The sequence below is a fragment of the Ovis aries genome, chromosome 15 (genome assembly GCF_016772045.2).
Source record: "Ovis aries strain OAR_USU_Benz2616 breed Rambouillet chromosome 15, ARS-UI_Ramb_v3.0, whole genome shotgun sequence".
Classification (NCBI taxonomy): domain Eukaryota; kingdom Metazoa; phylum Chordata; class Mammalia; order Artiodactyla; family Bovidae; genus Ovis; species Ovis aries.
Window position 1 is genome coordinate 44,497,575 of NC_056068.1, and position 20,697 is coordinate 44,518,271.

General features: G+C 37.2%; 2 protein-coding genes across 2 annotated transcripts; both read right to left on the reverse strand.

Annotated features, from left to right (window-relative positions):
• Positions 1–1,948: 1,948 nt before the first annotated feature.
• LOC101104525 (olfactory receptor 5P1-like) lies at positions 1,949–2,881 on the reverse strand. Its single transcript, XM_004016599.3, has one exon. It carries the CDS (start codon positions 2,879–2,881, stop codon positions 1,949–1,951), a length of 933 nt encoding a protein of 310 aa, XP_004016648.3.
• A 15,540-nt stretch (positions 2,882–18,421) lies between these two features.
• On the reverse strand, positions 18,422–19,384 carry LOC101104780 (olfactory receptor 5P76). The gene has a single exon (XM_027979845.2). The coding sequence runs from the start codon at positions 19,382–19,384 to the stop codon at positions 18,422–18,424; it is 963 nt and encodes a 320-aa protein (XP_027835646.1).
• Positions 19,385–20,697: the final 1,313 nt, after the last annotated feature.

A 20,697-nucleotide genomic window follows, 5' to 3' on the forward strand; every position in this document is an offset into this window, starting at 1 on the left:
TGTCCTTTATAATATCTTTTATGTTAAACTGGTAAATGTAAGCAGATACTTCAGAGAATTTTGTTGAGTCATTCTAGCAAACTCTCAAACCTGGAAGAGGCCTGTGGGAATCCGTGACTTGTAGCCAAGTTGGACAGAAATGTGGATACCCTGGGGCCCCATTACTTGCAACTGGTGTCAGAAGGGAGGGCAGAGTTGTGGAATTGAGTCTTAAACCTGTGAAATCTGACTGTACCTCCAGGGAGTTAGTGTCAGAATTGAATGAAAGAATAGAATATCAAATTGATGTCTGGATATTTAGAACATACCAGTATTCCAGTTGGTTGATATGGGGAAAAAAATACCACAAATTTGGTGTCAAGAGTGTTGTGGTTAGAGAATGTTTTTCTTTATCTATTATTTGATCATTTCACATGTTTTAATTTATCCTTGTTTCATTTAATCATTGTGTTTCCACCTAAAATTTGCCAGAATATGACAGATAATCTACATTTTAACTTAGCAATGTATTATAAATAACATCCCATTTTTCTTCTCACTATGTCTCCCAATCCTCACTTGTTTCACTCCATTACACTGAGTCAAGGACTTTTATAATCTAAGTCTTGCTTTCAGATGCTCTAAAAAGTTGTCTCAGTATTTACATTGAGTTGGGAGTTCCTGAATTCCAGAAAAAAATGAGGGTAGATTATTATGTAAGAAATACATTTACTACAATCTTTGGCAGCACTTCTTAACTAAGTTTTTTATAAATCCAGATTATGGAACTCTGAATGTTATCACATTAGTTGGAATGTTAATTCAAAGATACACTTTTTAGTTTCTACAGGTAAGGAAAACTACATTATGCCAAGTGGGAATATATGTTTGTAGTATGTGCTTAAATATAGTTAGACTTCCAGTCAAATCATGTAATTGTCATGTCTAGACCTCATTTTTTATAGATGTAAACCAATCCTGTTTTCCCATTCTCATACTTGTTTTTGGAGTCCTTACAACCTATACTTACTGAAAGTAGAGTTTTTTCAGAAGGCAGATGAAAAGAAACAGCTTAGGATTTCTTATCTTGCTCAAATCCTCTAGATCAGTAACAGTGCTGAAGTCCTTGAACTGATAATGTTTTACAGAGTAAATCAAGTGCATGGCATGAGAGGACTTGATTCCAAGTGAATCAAAGACTCGGGTCCATATCTCTCAAACAAACTATTGAGCCCCTCTGAGACATGGTAGTCTCATCTGTAAATTGAGGTAATTTTTAAATAAGTGACATCATAATATTGCTGTGAAAATTAAATGAAGAAGCATGGTGGTTTGAACTCAGACTTTCTAGATTCAAAGACTGAAAAACTTCCTAGCTGTATCATTCTGGGCAATCTACTTAATGTCTCTGTATCAGATAATTTATTTATAAAATAGAAATAAGAACTACTAATGTAGAATTTTTACAAGAAATAAGCCAGCTAATATATCATGTACTTAGAATAGGGCTGGGCATATTATAAGTAGAAATTATTAAAGAAAATGTTCTAGGCATCTGCGAGTGTTAACATGTAATAGTGAAAGTAATTACTGTCATTATTACTGATTTCAAGATGTCTCCCAACTGGTTTATAAGTGTATATAAGTGAGAATTAAAAGTATTATGATTTAAATTTAATCAATCAGTTAAGCAGTATTTGGTGGGTGGGCTTCTCTGGTGGCTCAGATGGTAAAGAAACTGCCTGCAATGCAAGAGACTCTGATTCAGTCCCTGAGTCAGGGAGATCCCCTGGAGGATGAAATGGCTACCCACTCTGGCATTCTTGCCTGGAGAATTCCATGAGCAGAGGATCCTGGCAGGCTATAGTTGATGGGGTTACACAGAGTTGAATGCAGCTGAGCGAATAACACACAGACACACACAAATGTAATGCTGATGAACGAGCATCTGAAATGTTGGGAATGGATCCTAAGAAGATATTCTTAGAATTGCCTTTCTCAGTGCCTCCTTTACGTCTCTGTTCCTCAGACTGTAGATAAGGGGGTTCAACATGGGGATTAACACTGTATAGAACACAGACAACACTTTGTTCTGGTCAACTGAGTAGCTGGATTTGGGCATCACATAAATGAAGGTAATCGTTCCATAGTAGAGAGTGACTGCAGTGAGGTGAGAGGTGCAGGTGGAGAACGCCTTGTGTCTCCCTTGAGTGGAGCGCATCTTCAGGATGGTGCTGAGGATGCAGATGTAAGAGAGAGCGATGACAGACACTGTGACCACAATGATGGAGCCAGAAGAGATGGAAGGGATAATTTCAACAGTGGAGACATCTGAGCAGGAAAGTTTCAACAGAGGGGAGAAGTCACAGAAAAAGTCATTTATGTGATTTGGTCCACAGAAAGGCAGAGTCAATAAACAACTAGTAAATGTCCAAGCATTCACACACCCACCCACATAGGAAGCCCCTAGCAAGAGGACACAGACTCTGGGGGACATACGGGTGGAATAGAGCAGGGGCAAGCAGATGGCCACATAGCGGTCATAGGCCATGGCAGCCAGCAGGAAGCACTCAGCTGTCCCAAATGTGATCACAGAACAAAGCTGGGCTTCACAGCCAGCAACTGGGAGGGCCAGTCTACGTTTCAGGAACCCTATAATCATCATAGGTGTGATGGATGTGGAAAATAGGCTATCTACAAAAGCCAAGTGGCTGAGGAAGAGGTACATGGGAGTCTGAAGCTGGGAACAGCTTCTTATCAGAATAATTATGCTGATATTGCCTACTAAGGTGACAACATAGATTCCTAGAAATATTAGAAAGAAGATGACACAAAGTGTAGGATCTTCTGTTAACCCCAAAAGGATGAACTCTGTCACACTGGTGTGGTTTCCAACATCCATCTTCTCTGGGAATTGTTCCTATTGACGGAAATTTGAAAAATCATTAAAAAATGTTTTTGTTCTATACATTCTTATTTTTTTCTTGATTATTCATACGCTTATTCACAATAATTTCTCCCTCTGCCTAGCTGTAAATATGGGGCTGAACAGGATTTTTTTTTGCAGGGGGGGGGTCTTTTTTTTTTTTTTCCCCACAAAAGAAGAATGATTCAATCTCTCTCTGGGACCTCAATTATATTCTTTCTTTGTCTGATGTTTATTCTATAGTATCTTTCCAACCTTATTTCTAGAAATATCTGTCTCCCAAGATCCAGTTCTATAAGTTCAGTTATCTTGGAAGTCTTCAGCTAGAAATCCCACAAATATCTTAAACTCAGCCTTCTCCAGACCAAACTCACCCTTTCATTAGACCACTCCTATGTCCTGCGTTTATGGAATGATACCACAATCCACCCAATCTCTCATATCTGAAACATGGAAGTGATCCTAGCCTTCTTCTTCTCATTGTACCACATCTAATAAAATCCTATGGATGCTATCTACAATTTAGCTCTCCATTTTATTTATCCATTCCCATATTTACACTGCTAGTATCCCTAATCATTTTAGGCCCTGTTCATTTTTCTCCTTTATTGTATTTATCTGTTTGCCTCCCTGTCTTCATTCTTGTGCCTTTATAATTCACAGTACATTTGCCAGTGTGATCTCTTATTGAAGTAAAAGGTAATGCGAAAGTGATTCTTTCAAGTCTTTCATACTTTCTTTAGCCTCCAAGATGAAACCTACCCTCCTTAGCACAGCACAGTGTATGCTTTCTGATGTATCCCCTGCATATGACTCTTTGCTTGTCTCTCAGGATGTTTCCATCCAACACTTGCACTGATTCAACCTTCCTGAACACTTTAGAGTCCCCTGAGTGCATTCTACCCTCTCTGACCTTGAATCTCTGTACTCTCACTTGGATGGCCCCCAACTTCCCACCGTCATTATCCTGGGTGACTTCTACTCATCCTGCAAGTTCATTTCTCCTCAAAATCTGCTCTGACATCTAAGGTGTAATCAGAAAAATTTCCTTTGTGTGGACATCATGCTTTGAAGATGTCTAGATTGCCATCCTTTGTACTGGGTTATGGGATTTGGTTTGTTTTTTGCTTGTTTATGTTTTATTCTTCTCAATAGATAGTCTTCTCAAAATGGTGTGTATCCCTGCATCACAAATAACTAGTGTGTGGGAGTAAAATGTGCTGAAGAGAACATGTTAAACGAATTTAGGCATGATTTGTATAATGAATATGCCACATGGAATATATGGCCCAACTCCTTGGTACAATAGTCATGGAACTTCATATTCTATCCCTAATTACTTCTTTAAGCACATATCCCTATACACTTCTTTACCACTTTTGTACTTTTAAGAGTCACATTAACCCAACCATGAAAGTTTCTATTTAGTGTCATTGTTTCTTATTTTCATAGAAAGATGATTTTCTGCTGACATTATTGCACTTCTTAAGATCTGAAACATTTACCATAAAGGTAAATATAAGTATAAAATATATTCACCATTCTTAATTTCTTACTTTAGAATACGAAAGCCTTTATTGTTTCCAGTGGTGGGATTTTGACAGAATGAATTGTGAGCTATTATGAACCAACAGCTGAGAGTCTTCAGTTCATTAAACAATGTGTTCTTTTTGACTCATCTTCTATAAGTGCACTTAAATTACTCTAGTGAGAGGCAAGCTTACCGCCAGGGATGTTGGCTCTATCATGAAAAATCTGTTTTTAGTTTTTCGCTTGATTCTGTATGTGGTTGGCACAAATCATCATCTTTCAATATCAAAACATTGATACTTGAATATGGGCTTCCCTGGTAGCTCAGTTGGTAAAGAATCCACCTGCAGTGTAGGAGACCCTAGATCGATTCCCGGAGAAGAGAGGCTACCCACTCCAGTATTCTTGGACTTCCCTGGTGGCTCAGATGGTAAATAATCTGCCTGCAATGCAGGAGACCTGGATTCGATCCCTGGGTTGGGAAGATACCCAGGAGGCTGGCATGGCCACCCACTCCTGTATTCTCGCTTGGAGAATCCCCATGGACAGAAGAGCCTGGTGGACTACAGTCCATGCAGTTGCCAAGAGTCCAAGAGTCAGACACAACTGAGCAACTAAGCAGAGCATGCTTTAATTGCCTCCCCTTTTGAAAAATTAACATTCACAAATCCCTTTCTCATTCATCCCGTGGTATACTTTTCAGACGCCCCACTGTTCTGCTCTCAGCCTCTGAACATACTCTCATCTGAGGACTGAGCCAGGCACTGAGCGGCATGTATAATCTTTGCCTTCTGACTCAAGAGGAGTTAAGAGGGACCAATCCTGCATTCACTGTGCACACAGTGTGAGCTTCAGTCTGTGCTGACAGCAGTCATGGATATTGGAGACAGAAAACTCAGATACTCCCAGTGACCAGATATTTTAACTTGCACATGATACTTAAATCTCTGACTCCTTGTTGTTTCATTTTAAAATGGGAATAATTGTCCTTATAATGCAGCTTTGTTGTGAAATTAAAAGGAATGATATCTGCAAAGTACTCAAAGGTTTATGGTCATATATCAGAGCCAAGTATTTTCATTAAGCAAAATGATGTGTTGGTAGGTTTTCAGTTAGTTGATTTTTGACGAGAAGTGTAATGATTCATAACTAATTCTTGCCCTTCCTGTCCTCTCTACTGGCTACTTAGGGTTCTTTCTAGAAACATCCTATTGATGCTTCTCCAGCTGGCCCAGGGGTTCTGAAGCTTAAATATCCCTTCCTTCAGTGCATTGGTCACTTTGACGATAGAGAGAAAGCGTTGCCCCCTATGCTCTGTGCCTCATCCAACCTGAATGTCAGTTGGTTTCTTCTTGATTTCATTATCATAGCTGAAGTGATAGAAGCTTAGCAGTGGCTCTGACTGCTGCAGACCATCCACACTTCTCTGGGGTCTCCTGGGCAGCTTGCTTTGGGTGTTCAGGATGACCATTCTGCAGTGCAAATTTTGCCGAGGCCAGAGTTTCAACAGGACTCAAGAGCTAAAGTTGTTGACAGAGTTCATTTATTTTTAATTTCTCATTGAATGAACTCAAGAGATTTTAAAATTAAAAAAATAAAATAAATAAATAAATAAATAAAAATAAAAATAAAAATAAATAAATACCTTAAAAAAAAAGACTAAATAGATCTTAAGGAGAAAAAATAAATAAATAAATAAATAAAATCCATGACTATTGCACTCACCTTTCAGAGCCAGAATCGCTGATACTGATTCCAAAGAGAATGCAGTAAAGCAGATGTTTTCCACTACATTTACAAGTAGTTGCGCACTGAATACCTGACAGTGAAAACCACTGAATCCTCCCCCTCTATCAAGAACATAGTTACAGACATTCTGTGAGGATGAGGGTGGGTGTCTCTGTGTGTGTGCTGGGAGGAAAGTGAAGGGTGTAATAGAATGTGATGGATCCCCTTGGGCATTATTGCTTGCCCCCGTGAGATAAAGTTTCCTAGGTTTGTTCTCCAGAAGGGACTTGTGGTGCTATGTGTCTCATTAAGGTGGCATAAGTAGAAAGTCCAGTTCCTAACAAAAGGTATACTACTGAGGATCCTGATGGAAGCTTTATCCAGAAACTTGGAGAAAAAACTGTTGAAATAGAAGTTTGGTGGGAGATCAGTACAAGAGTCAGTGCCACCAGGGCTCTAATACATCTCTGTGGACAAAAGTTCCTTTAATTGAGGGCTTCAGGTAATGGGGAAAGTCATGGAGTAATAAGAGTAAGTACGCAGAAAAAAAGCACAGTCCAGTATTACTCAAAGTGTAGTGTCTGGACTGGCGCTGGCTGGCAAACTGTTTACTGTCAGTCCAGGACCAAATAATGGCAGGAGTTGTGGGGAATCGGTTACATCCTTCATAGCAATTTGAGAAAGTAATTTTGTGTGTTGACTCCAATAACCTGAAAAATGGGTTTATACATTTATATTTTGGTTTTTCTTACTAAATTTTTTGAATAGACCTCATTTTATTATCTTCATAGAAATATTCACCCATGGATGCTTGGGGAAAAGTGATCCTTCATTTAAATAATTTGAGAAATACTAGGTGTGGTTTTGTAGCCAAGAAACCTGCATTCAGTTTGAGGTATATAAATTCAATAAAATTGTTTAACTTCTTTGAGACTCAGTTCCATGATTAATGTGATTAATACCTTGTACTTTATAGGCTTGTGTGATTTAAAAGAGAAATAAACTGGAAAAGTTACTTGAGTTATCGGTGTGTCTCAAATATATGACAAATGGAACAAAGTTCCTGGATGTGTTGACTATGATGAGTCACACTCACTTGAGTTGGGAGGAGCATGTTACCTTTTGCAAATTATTGTGTTGGGCTTCCCTGGAGGCTCAGACAGTAAAGAATCCACCTGCAATGCAGGAGACCTAGGTTTGATCCTTGCATTGGGAAGATTCCCTGGAGGAGGGCATGGCAACCTACTCCGGTATTCTTGCCTGGGGAATTCCCACGGACAGAGAGCCTGGCGGGCTACAGTGCATGGGTTCTCAAAGAGCGGGCATGACCGAAGAACACAGCACACACACATCCTCAGTCCCCGATGCTTCCTCCTTTGAGATTCATGACTTTACAGCTATGGCACTTCCATGGTACTCCTCAACCCCTGGAGACTTTATCACCTGCATGACCATTTTCCTCTCCATCTCTGTCTTTGTCATGAGTGAAGGCAACTTTTAACCATTAGAATAGCTCAACTGACCACTTAACCTCAAATTTCCTTTACTTTTCTTGACTTCAATAACTTTTATTTATCCACACTTTACTTATAAAAACTTTAATCATATTCATACTTGAAATCTCATTAATTTTCAGCTCTATTCCATCACTAAAATAAAAATATGTACTACTATGTTGTCAAAGCTTAATCAGCCAAAGGCCACCAGAAATAACCTGTAGTCCAACAAAATCAAGTTTGTTGGGTCAGTGTAGTGAGGGAAGGCTCTTCAGAGAAGCATCACATCTCTCTCAACAACAGAGAGAACATCTTAATATTTGGTGCTATTATAATAATTTTAAATGATTCAATTATATTTAATGATAGTTTAAAGATAATAATTTAAAATTGCATTTATTATTATTTGGCCTCTCCCTGTGGCTTGCAGGGATCTTAGTTCCCTGACCAGGAATTGAACCTGGGCCATGGCAGTGAAAGCACTGAGTCCTAACCACTGGACCATAAAGAAACTTCCTAAAACTTATTTTTAGTTTTCAGTTGCTTAGTGCCACTATACAGTCAATTTTTAAAAAAATATTGACCTTGTATAAAGTGAATTTGTTAAATATAATTATAGTCACTATTTAAAACCTAATTTTTTGAATTATCTACAATCATTTGCAAGTGAAAAAGACTTTTCTTTCCTTAAAAACTTAGGTCTTTGTTTTTTTCTTTTTTTTCCTGTTGTGTTAGTCACTGCCTATAACACAATGATAAAAAGGAGGGTGGGGGATTTACATGCTCATCCTTATCTTTGGAGCACTTGTACTCCAAAGTGCTCCAAAGCACTTGTACTTGTACTTGATAGTGAAAGACTGTATACTGGAAACTATCAAATGCATTAATAGAAATCAAAGCTCTCAGTAAGCGGCTGCTGCTGCTGCTAAGTCGCTTCAGTCATGTCTGACTCTGTGAGACCCCACAGACGGCAGCCCACCAGGCTCAGAGGAATATAATCATGTTTGGTGACTCAACATAATAAAGGTATATCAGTTCTCCCCAAATTAATCTATAGGTTTGATGCAATTCCTATTAAAATACCAGCTTGAATCTTTATAGTTATAGATAATCTGATTCTATAAATTAAATGAAAAGCAAAGGAATAGTTCAATATAATTTTTAAAAAATAAAATGACATCCCTGGTTTTAATTCTCACTACATATCAATAGTAATCAAGATAATGTGTTTTTAGTGGGGAGGGAGATTAAAAACAAACATCAGTGTAAAGATGTGGTATATATATACAATAGAATATTACTCAACCATTAAAAAAATTAAGGCCATTTGCAGCATCATGGATGGACCTATACAGTGTCATACTGAGTGAAGTAAGTCAGACAGAGGAAAAATATCATATGATATCCCTTATATGTGGAATCTAAAAAGAAATGATACAAATGAGCTTACACAACAGAAAGAGATTCACAAACTGAGAAAACGAACTCCATGGTTGCCAAGGGGTGGGAGTTGGGTTTGGGGGGTGGGGAGGAATAGTTAAGGATTTTGAGAAGGTCATGTATACACTACTTTATTTAAAATGGACAACCAACAAAAACCTATTGTATAGTATACGCAACTCTGCTCAATGTTATGCGCCAGACTGGAAAGGAGGGGGATGTGGGGGAGAATGAACACCTGTATATGTGTGACTGGGTCCCTTCACTGTTCACCTGAAACTGTTGCAACACTGTGGTAATCAGCTATGCCCCAATACAGAATGTTTTTGGCATTAAAAAAAAATAGCAATGAAATAGAACAGAAAAGTCAGGACCGGTTCACACAAGCATAGCCAACTAACTTTAAACAAAACTACAAAGACAATTCAATGGAGAAAAGATAGTTTTTTCAATAAACAGTATCTCAATAAATGGAATAATTAGAATTTTATAGGCAAAACCAAACAAACCTCAATGTAAATTTCACATCTTATACAAAAATACACTCAAGATGGATCACGGACCAAAATATGAAATGTAAGATTTTCAGAAGAAAAAATAGAGTTACTCATGACCAAGGTTATGCAAAAAGTTCTTGACTCCAAAAGTCCAATATATATATATCAAAAATTAATAAATTTGAAATATCAAAATGCAAGTTAAAAGCATAAATAGACATCACCACACACCCATTAAATGGTTAAATTTAGAGAAAACTAATAATACCAAATGTTGGCAAGATTTTCAACCAATTGGACTCTCAACATTGCAGATGGAAATATAAAACAGTACAATCACTTTGAAAATAGTTTGAAAATTCTAAAAACAAAAACATGTCTCCTAGAAATCTCACTCTTAAGTGTTTACCTAAAACAAATGGAGAAAAATATATCTACACGGAAATGATTCAAATGTTCATATCAACATCATTCACAATAGTTCCAAATGGAAACAATTCCCACTAACTGGAGAGTAGATTTAGAAAAGCAGTGTATCTATACAATGAAATACTACTTTATAATATAAAGCAAAACTGTGGATATATACATTATTAATGTATTTGTATCTAAATAATTATGATTAGAGAAAGAAATTATGTGCCATAGTGTATATACTGTATACGCCTCATCTTACGAATTTACAGAAGAAACAAACTGATTTATATTGTCAGGAAACAAATCACTAGTTATCTCTAGTCGGGAGTACAGAGATAAATGCATTGCCATGGGGCAGAAGGACATTGAGAGAGAACTTAAATGCTTTTTTGCTTGACTGTGGTTTTGGTTTAATGGTTAAATGGGTAACTATTATTAAATCATCCATTTAAAACAGATTCACTTATTTTACTGCAGGTTATTATACTTTAGAAAAGGTTTTTTTTTTTAAAAAAAAAAAAAAAAACAAAAACCCAAGCCTACAGTTTGGATATATAGAATCTTTATTGTGTGATGACATTGTTCTTCATATTGATTAGTGTGTTGGTTACTTGGGTGTACGCATTGTCAGAATTCCCCAAACTGTATACCTAGGTTTATGCATTTTACTATAAGTAGGTATCCTTCAGTGAATAAAGTAACAAAAAATTAAAAATTCCCCTTTTGTCATTTTAATGGGGTTTAGGAGGATTATAAAATTGGATGCTTGTATTTATTTCATCTTTACCCAGGAGTCCCTAATCCCATATGAGTTTTAGAATTAATTTTTGTGTTCTCAAAAAAAAAATAAATAAATAAATCCACTTGGAATTTTATTTAGGATTGCATAAGTGTTAGAGATTAATATAAGTAGAATTGACATCTTTGTTAAGTTTCTTAACCCAGATCATAATATGTCTTATTTTTCTGTGCTGTCTTTTTGATTCTTGCATTGTGCTTCTGTTGATGCATAGAAAATGATTAATTAGCAGCTTAAACCACACATACATACTATACACACATATCTTTCATTTTTTAATGTACTTTACTACTTCATATACATCAAAACTACAGCTTAGAATTTTTTTCCTGCAGCTTAGAATTTTTCCTTTAGGTTTTTATTGAAGCTTAGGTCTGTAAACAACAAATCTTTCCAGGGTGGTTTGTCTGAAGATACCTTAATTGTTTCTTTAGTTTTAAAAGGTAGTTTTATAATTATAAAATTTTTTTATTGAAAGTTTCTTTTCCCTTGTACAGCTTTGAACATTTCTTTCCAGTGGATTCTGACCTCCATGGCTTTTTTTTTTTCCTTCTGATTAGAAATCAGGCATTAATTACATCAGAAAGAAAGAAAGTGAAAATGTTAGTTGCTCAGTCAGGTCTGATTTTTTTGCAACCCCATGGCCTCCAGTACTCTTGCCTGGAAAATCCCATGGGCAGAGGAGCCTGGTAGGCTGCAGTCCATGGGGTCGCTAGGAGTCAGACACGACTGAGCAACTTCACTTTCACTTTTCACTTTTATGCCCTGGAGAAGGAAATGGCAACCCACTCCAGTGTTCTTGCCTGGAGAATCCCAGGGACGGGGGAGCCTGGTGGGCTGCCATCTACGGGGTTGCACAGAGTCGAACACGACTGAAGCGACTTAGCAGCAGCAGCGGCAGCATGGGCTATAGCCGGCCAGGTTTCTAAGTCCATGGAATTCTCCAGGCAAGAATACTGGAGTGGGTTGCCATTCCCTTTTCCAGGGGATCTTCCTGACCCAGGGATCCAGCCCAAGTCTTCTGCATTGCAGGCAGATTCTTTACCATCTGAGCCACCAGGGAAGCCCAATTATATCAGAGTTCCCTACATATAATGTGATGTTTTCCTCTTGCTGCTTCCAGGATTCACTTTGGTTTTCAGTACTTTGCTATTATGTTTACAACTATGAGACTAAGTGTGTGCTTGGGTATGTATATGTATGTATCTTATTTGGGATTCACTATGTTTTGGGATTTTTAGGTTAGTTTTTTTTTTTTTTTTTTAAACCAGATTTGGGACATTTCAACCCTTATTCTATGGCCTTTTTTCCTTTCCTCTTCTCTTAAACTTTTTTCTCCTTAGATACTTGATTATTTTATGTTACTGTAAATTTTTAAAATTTTTCATTTCTAATTGCTTGTTACTGGTATTTAGAGAAATAATTGATTTTGTCTTCATCTTGCTGCTGCTGCTAAGTTGCTTCAGTCGTGTCTGACTCTGTGCGACCCCATGGACAGCAGCCCACCAGGCTCCTTGGTTCACAGGATTCTCCAGGCAAGAATACTGGAGTGGGTTGCCATTTCCTTCTCCAACTCCATCTTGCTAAAGATCTCTAATCCTGGTAATCTATCTGCACTTTCTTATTTTCCACATGAGCAATTGTCTTATATTATACTTTATTTCTTTATTTTCAATCATTATTCCTTTCATTTCTTTTTCTTGCCATAGTACACCAGGAAGAATAGAAATGCTGATAATAGGAATCTTCTTCATGTCCCCAGACACAGTGGAAAAGCATTAGAAGTTTCAAACATAAAGTCGGTTTCCTCTAGATCAAGTTGTTTTTTATTCTATTCCACTTTTGCCAGAATTTTAAAATCATAACTGGATGTTAAAAATTACCAGTCTTTTTTGAATCTTTTTGCTATTTTGTTTTCCTCTTTTAGCCTACTAGTGTTTAGAATTTAACTTATTGATTTAAAAAATATTAAAAAAATCTTTTATTGGAGTTCAGTTGCTTCACAGTGTTGTATTAGTTTCCGTTGTACAGCAAAGTGAATCAGCTTCATGTATACATATATTCCCTCTTTGTCACCACAGAGCATTGAGTAGAGTTCCTTGTGCTGTATCAGTTCAGTTCAGTCACTCAGTCGTGTCTGACTCTTTGCGACCCCATGAATCGCAGCATGCCAGGGCTCCCTGTCCATCACCAACTCCCAGAGTTCACTCAGACTCGCGTCCATTGAGTCAGTGATGCCATCCAGCCATCTCATCCTCTGTCGTCCCCTTCTCTTCCTGCCCCCAATCCCTCCCAGCCTCAGAGTCTTTTCTAATGAGTCAACTGTTCACATGAGGTGGCCAAAGGACTGGAGTTTCACCTTTAGCATCATTCCTTCCAAAGAACACCCAGGGCTGATCTCCTTCAGAGTGGACTGGTTGGATGTCCTTGCAGTCCAAGGGACTCTCAAGAGTCTTCTCCAGCACCGCAGTTCAAAAGCATCAATTCTTCGGCGCTCAGCCTTCTTCACAGTCCAACTCTCACATCCATACATGACTACTGGAAAAACCATAGCCTTGACTAGATGGACCTTAGTTGGCAAAGTAATGTCTCTGCTTTTGAATATGCTATCTAGGTTGGTCATAACTTTTCTTCCAAGGAGTAAACGTCTTTTAATTTCATGGCTGCAGTCACCATCTGCAGTGATTTTGGAGCCCCCCAAAATAAAGTCTGACAGTGTTTCCACTGTTTCCCCATGAAGTGATGGGACCGGATGCCATGATCTTCATTTTCTGAATGTTGAGCTTTAAGCCAACTTTTTCACTCTCCTCTTTCACTTTCATCAAGAGGCTTTTGAGTTCCTCTTCACTTTCTGCCATAAGGGTGGTGTCATCTGCGTATCTGAGGTTATTGGTATTTCTCATATATATGTCAATCCCAGTCTCTCAGTTCATCCCAACCCCTCTTTCCCTCCTTGGTGTCTATATATTTGTTCTCTACATCTATCTTCATTTTTGCTTTGTAACTAGATTTTTGAAAATCCATTTTTCTAGATTCTACTTATATGCATTAATATACAATATTTGTTTTTCTCTTTCTGACCTACTTCACTCTGTATGACAGTCTCTGAGTTCATTCACATCTCTGCAAATGGCACAATTTCATTCCTTTTTATGGCTGAGTGATATTTCATTGTATATATCTGCCACATCTTCTTTATGCATACCTCTGTTGATGGACATTTAGGTTGCTTCCATGTCCCAACTATTGTAAATGGTGCTGCAATGAATATTGAGGATGCATGTATCTTCTCTAATTATGGTTTTCTCTGGGTATATTCCCAGGAGTGGGATTGCTGGACCATATGATAAGTCTATTTATAATTTTTTTAAGGAACTACCCTATACTTTGCTTCATAGTGGTGTTATCAATGTACATTCCCACCAACAATGCAGGAGGGTTCCCTTTTTTCCACATGCTGTCTAACTTTTTTTTTTTTTTTTAGATTTTTTGAATGGCTGTTCTGACCAGTAAGAGGTGATATATCATTGTAGTTTTGATTTACATTTCTCTAATAGTGAGTGATGTTGAACATCTATTCATGTGCTTGTTAGCCATCTGTATGTCTTCTTTGGAGAAATGTCTTCTTAGATCTTTTTCCCACTTTTTTATTGAGTTGTTTGTTTTTCTGGTATTGAGTTGTGTGAGCTGGTTGTATATTTGGAAATTAATTCTTTGGCAGTTGTTTCCTTTGCCATTATTTTCTCCCATTGTGTGGGTTGTCTTTTCACCTTGTTTGTAGTTTCCTTTGCTGTGCAAAAACTTTAAGTAGATCCCACTTGTTTATTTTTGTTTTTGTTTCCATTTCTCCAGGAGGTGGGTCACAGAAGATCTTGCTTTGATTTATGTCATTGAGTGTTCTGCCTATGTTTTGTTATAAGAGTTCTTTAGTTTCTGGTCTTACATTTAGGTCTTTAATCCATTTTGAGTTTATCTTTGTGTATGGCATTAGGAAATGTTCTAATTTCATTCTTTTGCATGTAGCTGTCCAGTTTTCCCAGCACCACTTATAGAAGAGGCTATCTTTGCTCCATTGTACATTCTTGCCTCCTTTGTCAAAAATAAGGTACCTATAGGTGCATGGGTTTATCTCCAGGCTCTCTGTCTTGTTGCATTGGTCTATATTTCTGTTATTGTGCCAGGATCATACTGTCTTGATGACTGTAGCTTTGTAGTACAGTCTGAAGATAGGAAGGTTGATTCCTCCAGCTCCATTCTTCTTTCTCAAGACTGCTTTGGCTATTTGGGGTCTTTTGTGTTTACATATGAATTGTGAAATTTTTTGTTCTAGTTCTGTGAAAAATGCCATTGATAATTTGATAGGGATCACATTGAATCTGTAGATTGCATTTGGTAGTATAGTCATTTTCACAATATTGATTCTTCCTACCCAGGAACATGAAATATCTCTCATCTGTTTATGTCATCTTTGATTTCTTTCATCAGTTTCATAATTTTCCATTTACAGGTCTTTTGTCTCCTTAGGTAGGTTTATTCCTAGATATTTTATCTTTTTGTTACAATGGTAAATGGGATTGATTCCTTAATTTCTCTTTCTGATTTTTCATTGTTAGTATACAGGAATGCAAGTGATTTCTGTGTATTGACCTTGCATCCTGTGACTTTGCTGAACTCACTGATCAGCTCTAATAATTTTCTGATAGTTTCTTTTGGGTTTTCTATGTATGGTATCATGCCATCTGCACACAGTGAGAGTTTTACTTCTTCTTTTCTGATCTGAATTCCTTTTATTTCCTTTTCTTCTCTAATTTCCATAACTAGGGCTTCCAAAACTATGTTGAATAGTGGTGAGAGTGGACACCCTTGTGTTGTTCCTGATCTTAAAGGGAATGTTTTTAGCTTCTAACCATGGAGAATAATGTTTGCTGTTATCTTTTCATATATGGCCTTTACTATGTTGAGGTGGTTCCTTCTATACCCATTTTTTGAAACATTTTTATCATAAATCAGCGCTGAATTTTGTTGAAGCATTTTTCTACATCTATTGAGATGATCATATGGTTCTTATCTTTCAATTTGTTAATATGGTGTATCATATCAATTGATTTGTGTATATTGAAGAATCCTTGCATCCCTGATATAAACCCAACTTGATCACGGTGTATGAGATTTCTAATGTGTTGTTGAATTCTGTTTGCTATTAATTAGTGATATTGACCTGTAATTTTCTTTTTTCATGTTGTCTTTACCTGGTTTTGGTATCAGGGTGATTCTGGCCTTGTAGAATGGGTTTGTGAGTGTTCCTTCCTCTGCAGTTTTTTGAGAGAGTTTCAGAAAAATAGGCATTAGCTCTTCTCTAAATGTTTGCTAGAATTCCCCTGTGAAGCCATCTGGCCCTGGGCTTTTGTTTTTTGGGAGATTTTTGATCACTGTTTTGATTTCAGTGCTTGTAATTAGGTTGTTCATAATTTCTATTTCAGCAAGAAAAAAAGGGAGAGAAATCAAATCAACATAATTAGAAATGAAAAAGGAGAGGTTACAATAGACAACACAGAAATACAAAAGATCATAAGAGAATATTATGAGCAACTATATGCTAATAAAATGGACAACCTAAAGGAAATGGACAGATTCTTAGAAAAGTTCAACCTCCTGAGACTGATGCCCATATATCTTAATGATTCTGTTTCTGTTGTCTGCTGTTTCCACTGACTCCCATGATGTGTGTGATACCTTATTTCCTTGGTGCTGGTCACAATTTTTCAGTGTGTGTTGGTTATCCTGTTTAATATTTAGTAGGAATAATTGAGGCTTGAGTTATTCATTTGATTGTTCATTTCACTCAGAAGTACCACCTGTGCTTGCCAACACCTTATACCCAAGTTGAAGGTTTGAGACTCTATAGATCTCCAGGGCTGCACATAAGTGCAAGACTTGGTCACTGGGTTTCTGCTTATCTTGAGGATATATGTTAAACTTATCCCCGTAATTCTTATCTAGTTGTGCCCTAGGCTTTGATATTTGTTCCATCCATCCCCAAACATCACTGAATGCAAACCCAGGATGGTAACACTTCCTTCTTGCCTGTCAAATTCTCTCATTGCTAAAGCATATGTGAATGTCAGGTGTATTTCTCTGGATTCTCACAGTCCCTGGTAAAGCAATTCCTTATACTGTAATGTCTTCTGTGATATTTAAGATATCTTAAGCATCCTATCATTTGTTTTTGTTGTGCTCACAGTGGGGTTGATTCAAATGACCAAACCTATCATAACCCTAAAGTAAACGTGAGTGGAATATTAGACTTTCACAAATGTACACAGGTAACATCATATACAATAGGCAGTGAGTGTCTTCACCTCAGATGTTGCTCAGATGTTATCTTCCCAATGAGGTCAACACTGACACTTCCTGCCCTGGCAGGTTAAGCTCCATTACTCTGTCTGCTTTTTCTTTCTCCATACCACTACCCCCTTCAAATAGTCTGAATCACTAACTTGTTGGTTTTATTATTACGCTTATGCTATAAAATAAATACTATGAGAGAAAATATATTCGGTGCTTGTAACTTTTATTTCCAATGGCCTGTGACTGTCTCTGGAATACAAGAGTAACTCAATATGCTTTTTGAATGTATGAAAGAGTAAGTGAATGAAGGAGATGATTAATGCCCCATGACTCTGTGAGCAAAAACATAGAATTTGTGCCTGAAACATTAAAGAGGCGACAGGAAAGCTCAACAAATGCAGTTGTCATCAGCACATAGAGGTTGATTGAGCATCTCCAGGAAACAGTCACAAATTCAGGGGGAACAATCCAGTTCCTTCCAGCTTCCTGAGAAGGATGTAAGCCTGACCATGAACAAGGTACTCCAAGAGGTTGTTCCACTCAGTCCTGGGGGAGTTTTTTGGTTGTTCAGTCACCGATTTGTGTCCAACTCTTTGCAACCCCATGGACCACAGCACACCAAGCAGGACCCTACTAATTCCTAGACAGAAATCACTGTTGAACCTGACAGAATTCACAAGTCAGTCAGGGACTTCTGTTCTTCCCTGGGGACCCTCTGTGTGGTGACTGGAGCCAGAGACAAGAAACATAGGCCAGAATTTATGGATCCATAAAGTCCTTGCTCAGCATATACCTGAGAGAAGAGGTATATGCTCTGTTCTGCTTCCTGCAAGAACATCTCTAGAAACTTTCAGATTCCACTTTGTCATTTCCTCTCAGAATGCACACAAGCAAAAGTATAGTTATCTCCCTTATTACAGAAGAGACTGCAGTTGAAAATGGACACAGGCTTAAATGTTTGGAGATACAATAATCCTATAGTAGAGTACAATTTTAGAAAAAATATATGAATAACATTTGAAAATGATTTTCAGGAGATGGAATACTTTTATATGGACCAATTTTTTCTTAATTGTAAATTTAATTTTATTAAAGGAAATTTACTATGGGTCTCTGACTTACAATTAGGTATCTGAAAATCTTCCCCCTACCTTTACTAACAGATTGCAACCAGGATAATGATATGTGATGGGTATATTTAAACCACAAACACTTAATTTCCTCTTATTATTATATATATGGCATATTATTGTATCAAATCCTATGAAATAACAGACTTCACTAAGAAAGTATTTTTCTGGCAAGCTCTCTTTAGAGCCCCCTTAATCTCATTGTTCCTGAGGCTGTAGATGAGGGGGTTCAACATGGGGATCACCACCATGTAGAACACAGACACCACCTTGTTCTGGTCAGTTGAGTAGCTGGACTTGGGCATCACGTAAATGAACGTGATGGTCCCATAGAACAGAGTGACTGCTGTGAGGTGGGACGTGCAGGTGGAGAAGGCCTTGTGGCGCCCCTCGGTGGAGTGCATCCTCAGGATGGTGATGAGGATGTAGACGTAGGATACAGCTATGACGGTCACTGTGACCACAATGATGGAGCCAGCCGTAAATGAGGGGACAACAGCAGGGATACTGACGTCAGAACAGGAGAGCTCAACCAAAGGAGCAAAATCGCAGAAAAAATGATTGACTTGATTTGGTCCACAGAAAAGTAAAAAATAGAAGGAAATAGTAAAGGAGGAGGCATTGAAAAAACCACCTATGTAAGCCACTGTGAGTAACTGGACACAGACTTGTGTGGACATTTTGGTGGAATAAAGCAGTGGGCTGCAGATTGCTGTGAAGCGATCATATGCCATGGCAGCCAGAAGGATGCACTCAGTTGACCCGAAGAAAACAGCGGAACCAAGCTGGATGGCACAGCCAGGGTAGGAGATGGTATTTGTCTCCACCAGGAAGTTTACAAGCATATTGGGTGTAACAGAAGATGAATAGCCCACATCAGCAAGGGCCAAGTGGCTCAGGAAAAAATACATAGGATGATGGAGCTGAGATGAGATTCTGATAAGAATGATTGTGCCGAGATTCCCACATATGGTCACCAGGTAGATACAGAGGCTGATCGTGAAGAGGATGATTCGAAGGACTGGGTCGTTTGTTAAGCCCAGTAAAATGAACCCTGTCATTGCAGTGTGGTTCCCATGCCCCAGGGAATCCATGAGATAAGGCAGCTGCTACCAAAATGAACCTAGATGAAACAATTTATTACAGAAGTTGTAAATTTGATAATTTCATTTTCTTTAGTACAGATACAGGGTATGATTATAAATAAAGATATTCAAGAATCTGCATATTTACATGCAGTTGTGAGACTATCTGTATTTTTTAAATTATTTTCAGCAGAATTACCGGAAAACTTTCTAGAAATAATGTCTTTTATCTTTTGTATCATATTGTGTCCAAAATGCACTTAAAGTGGATTTAAACTCATAGAATATCACAAATGAGATAAAAAAATCAATGAGTATAATTAAAAAATTAGAAAAGAAATGTGTAGGGTTTTGTAATAGAGATTTTATTAATAGCTAAATTTTATTATATGCTTACTAAATTATAAGCATCAGTTTAAGCATTTTATATTTATGCTTATAATTTAGTGAGTGTGTGTATATATAGTCTATACTTATAATTTAGTCTGATATTTAGTATATATATAGTGGGTGTTTATAGTCTATTTTTCATTAAAAATTAATATTTATTATTTTATAAGTGAGTAAACTGAATCTGAGGAGGTTATATAAGTTGTACAAGATCATATAGCAATTGATAGAATCAAAATATGAAGTCCAAAAAAATCTGACTACCTATCTCCTATAGTAACCATACAATAAATATTACTGACTACAAAGTCCAATAAACCTGGCAATGAGTGTATAACAGATTATCCTTTAAGCCTTCTGGCAGTTATGTATATCTCTTTTATACATAGTTATGTATTTCTAGTTAGTTATGTATTTCACAATATTTATCCCTTAAAATTTTTTTAAAGGAGAAATAAAAATGTTCTTGATAGTATAACAGAAACCAATTTCAAATTAGAGTTGTGGATTTTTTAAATTAAGAAGATTATTAGGTAGTTTGAAATATTGATGTAATCACTATGCAAAAAGCATGATTGATATAAGTACATAATTAAAATACATTTATTCAAACAAACCAAATTACTTACTACTTTAACAATGTTTTCTAATTGGACTTTTGTAGAATGAAATATTTTCTTTTTTTTTTCTTTATTAAAAATCTAAATGCCATACATCAACATGAATCCGCCACAGATGTATGTGAGTTCCCAATCCTGAACCCCCCTCCCATACCATCTCTCTGGGTCATCCCAGTGTACCAGCCTCAAGCATCCTGTATCCTGCATCGAACCTAGACTGGCCGATTATACAGAGTGAAGTAAGCCAGAAAGAAAAACACCAATACAGTATACTATGGAATTTAGAAAGATGGTAATGATAACCCTGTATGT

Bases quoted from the DNA above. Each gene is read 5' to 3' on its own strand.
- LOC101104525 (XM_004016599.3), bottom strand. From the start codon at position 2,881: ATGGATGTTGGAAACCACACCAGTGTGACAGAGTTCATCCTTTTGGGG.
- LOC101104780 (XM_027979845.2), bottom strand. From the start codon at position 19,384: ATGGATTCCCTGGGGCATGGGAACCACACTGCAATGACAGGGTTCATT.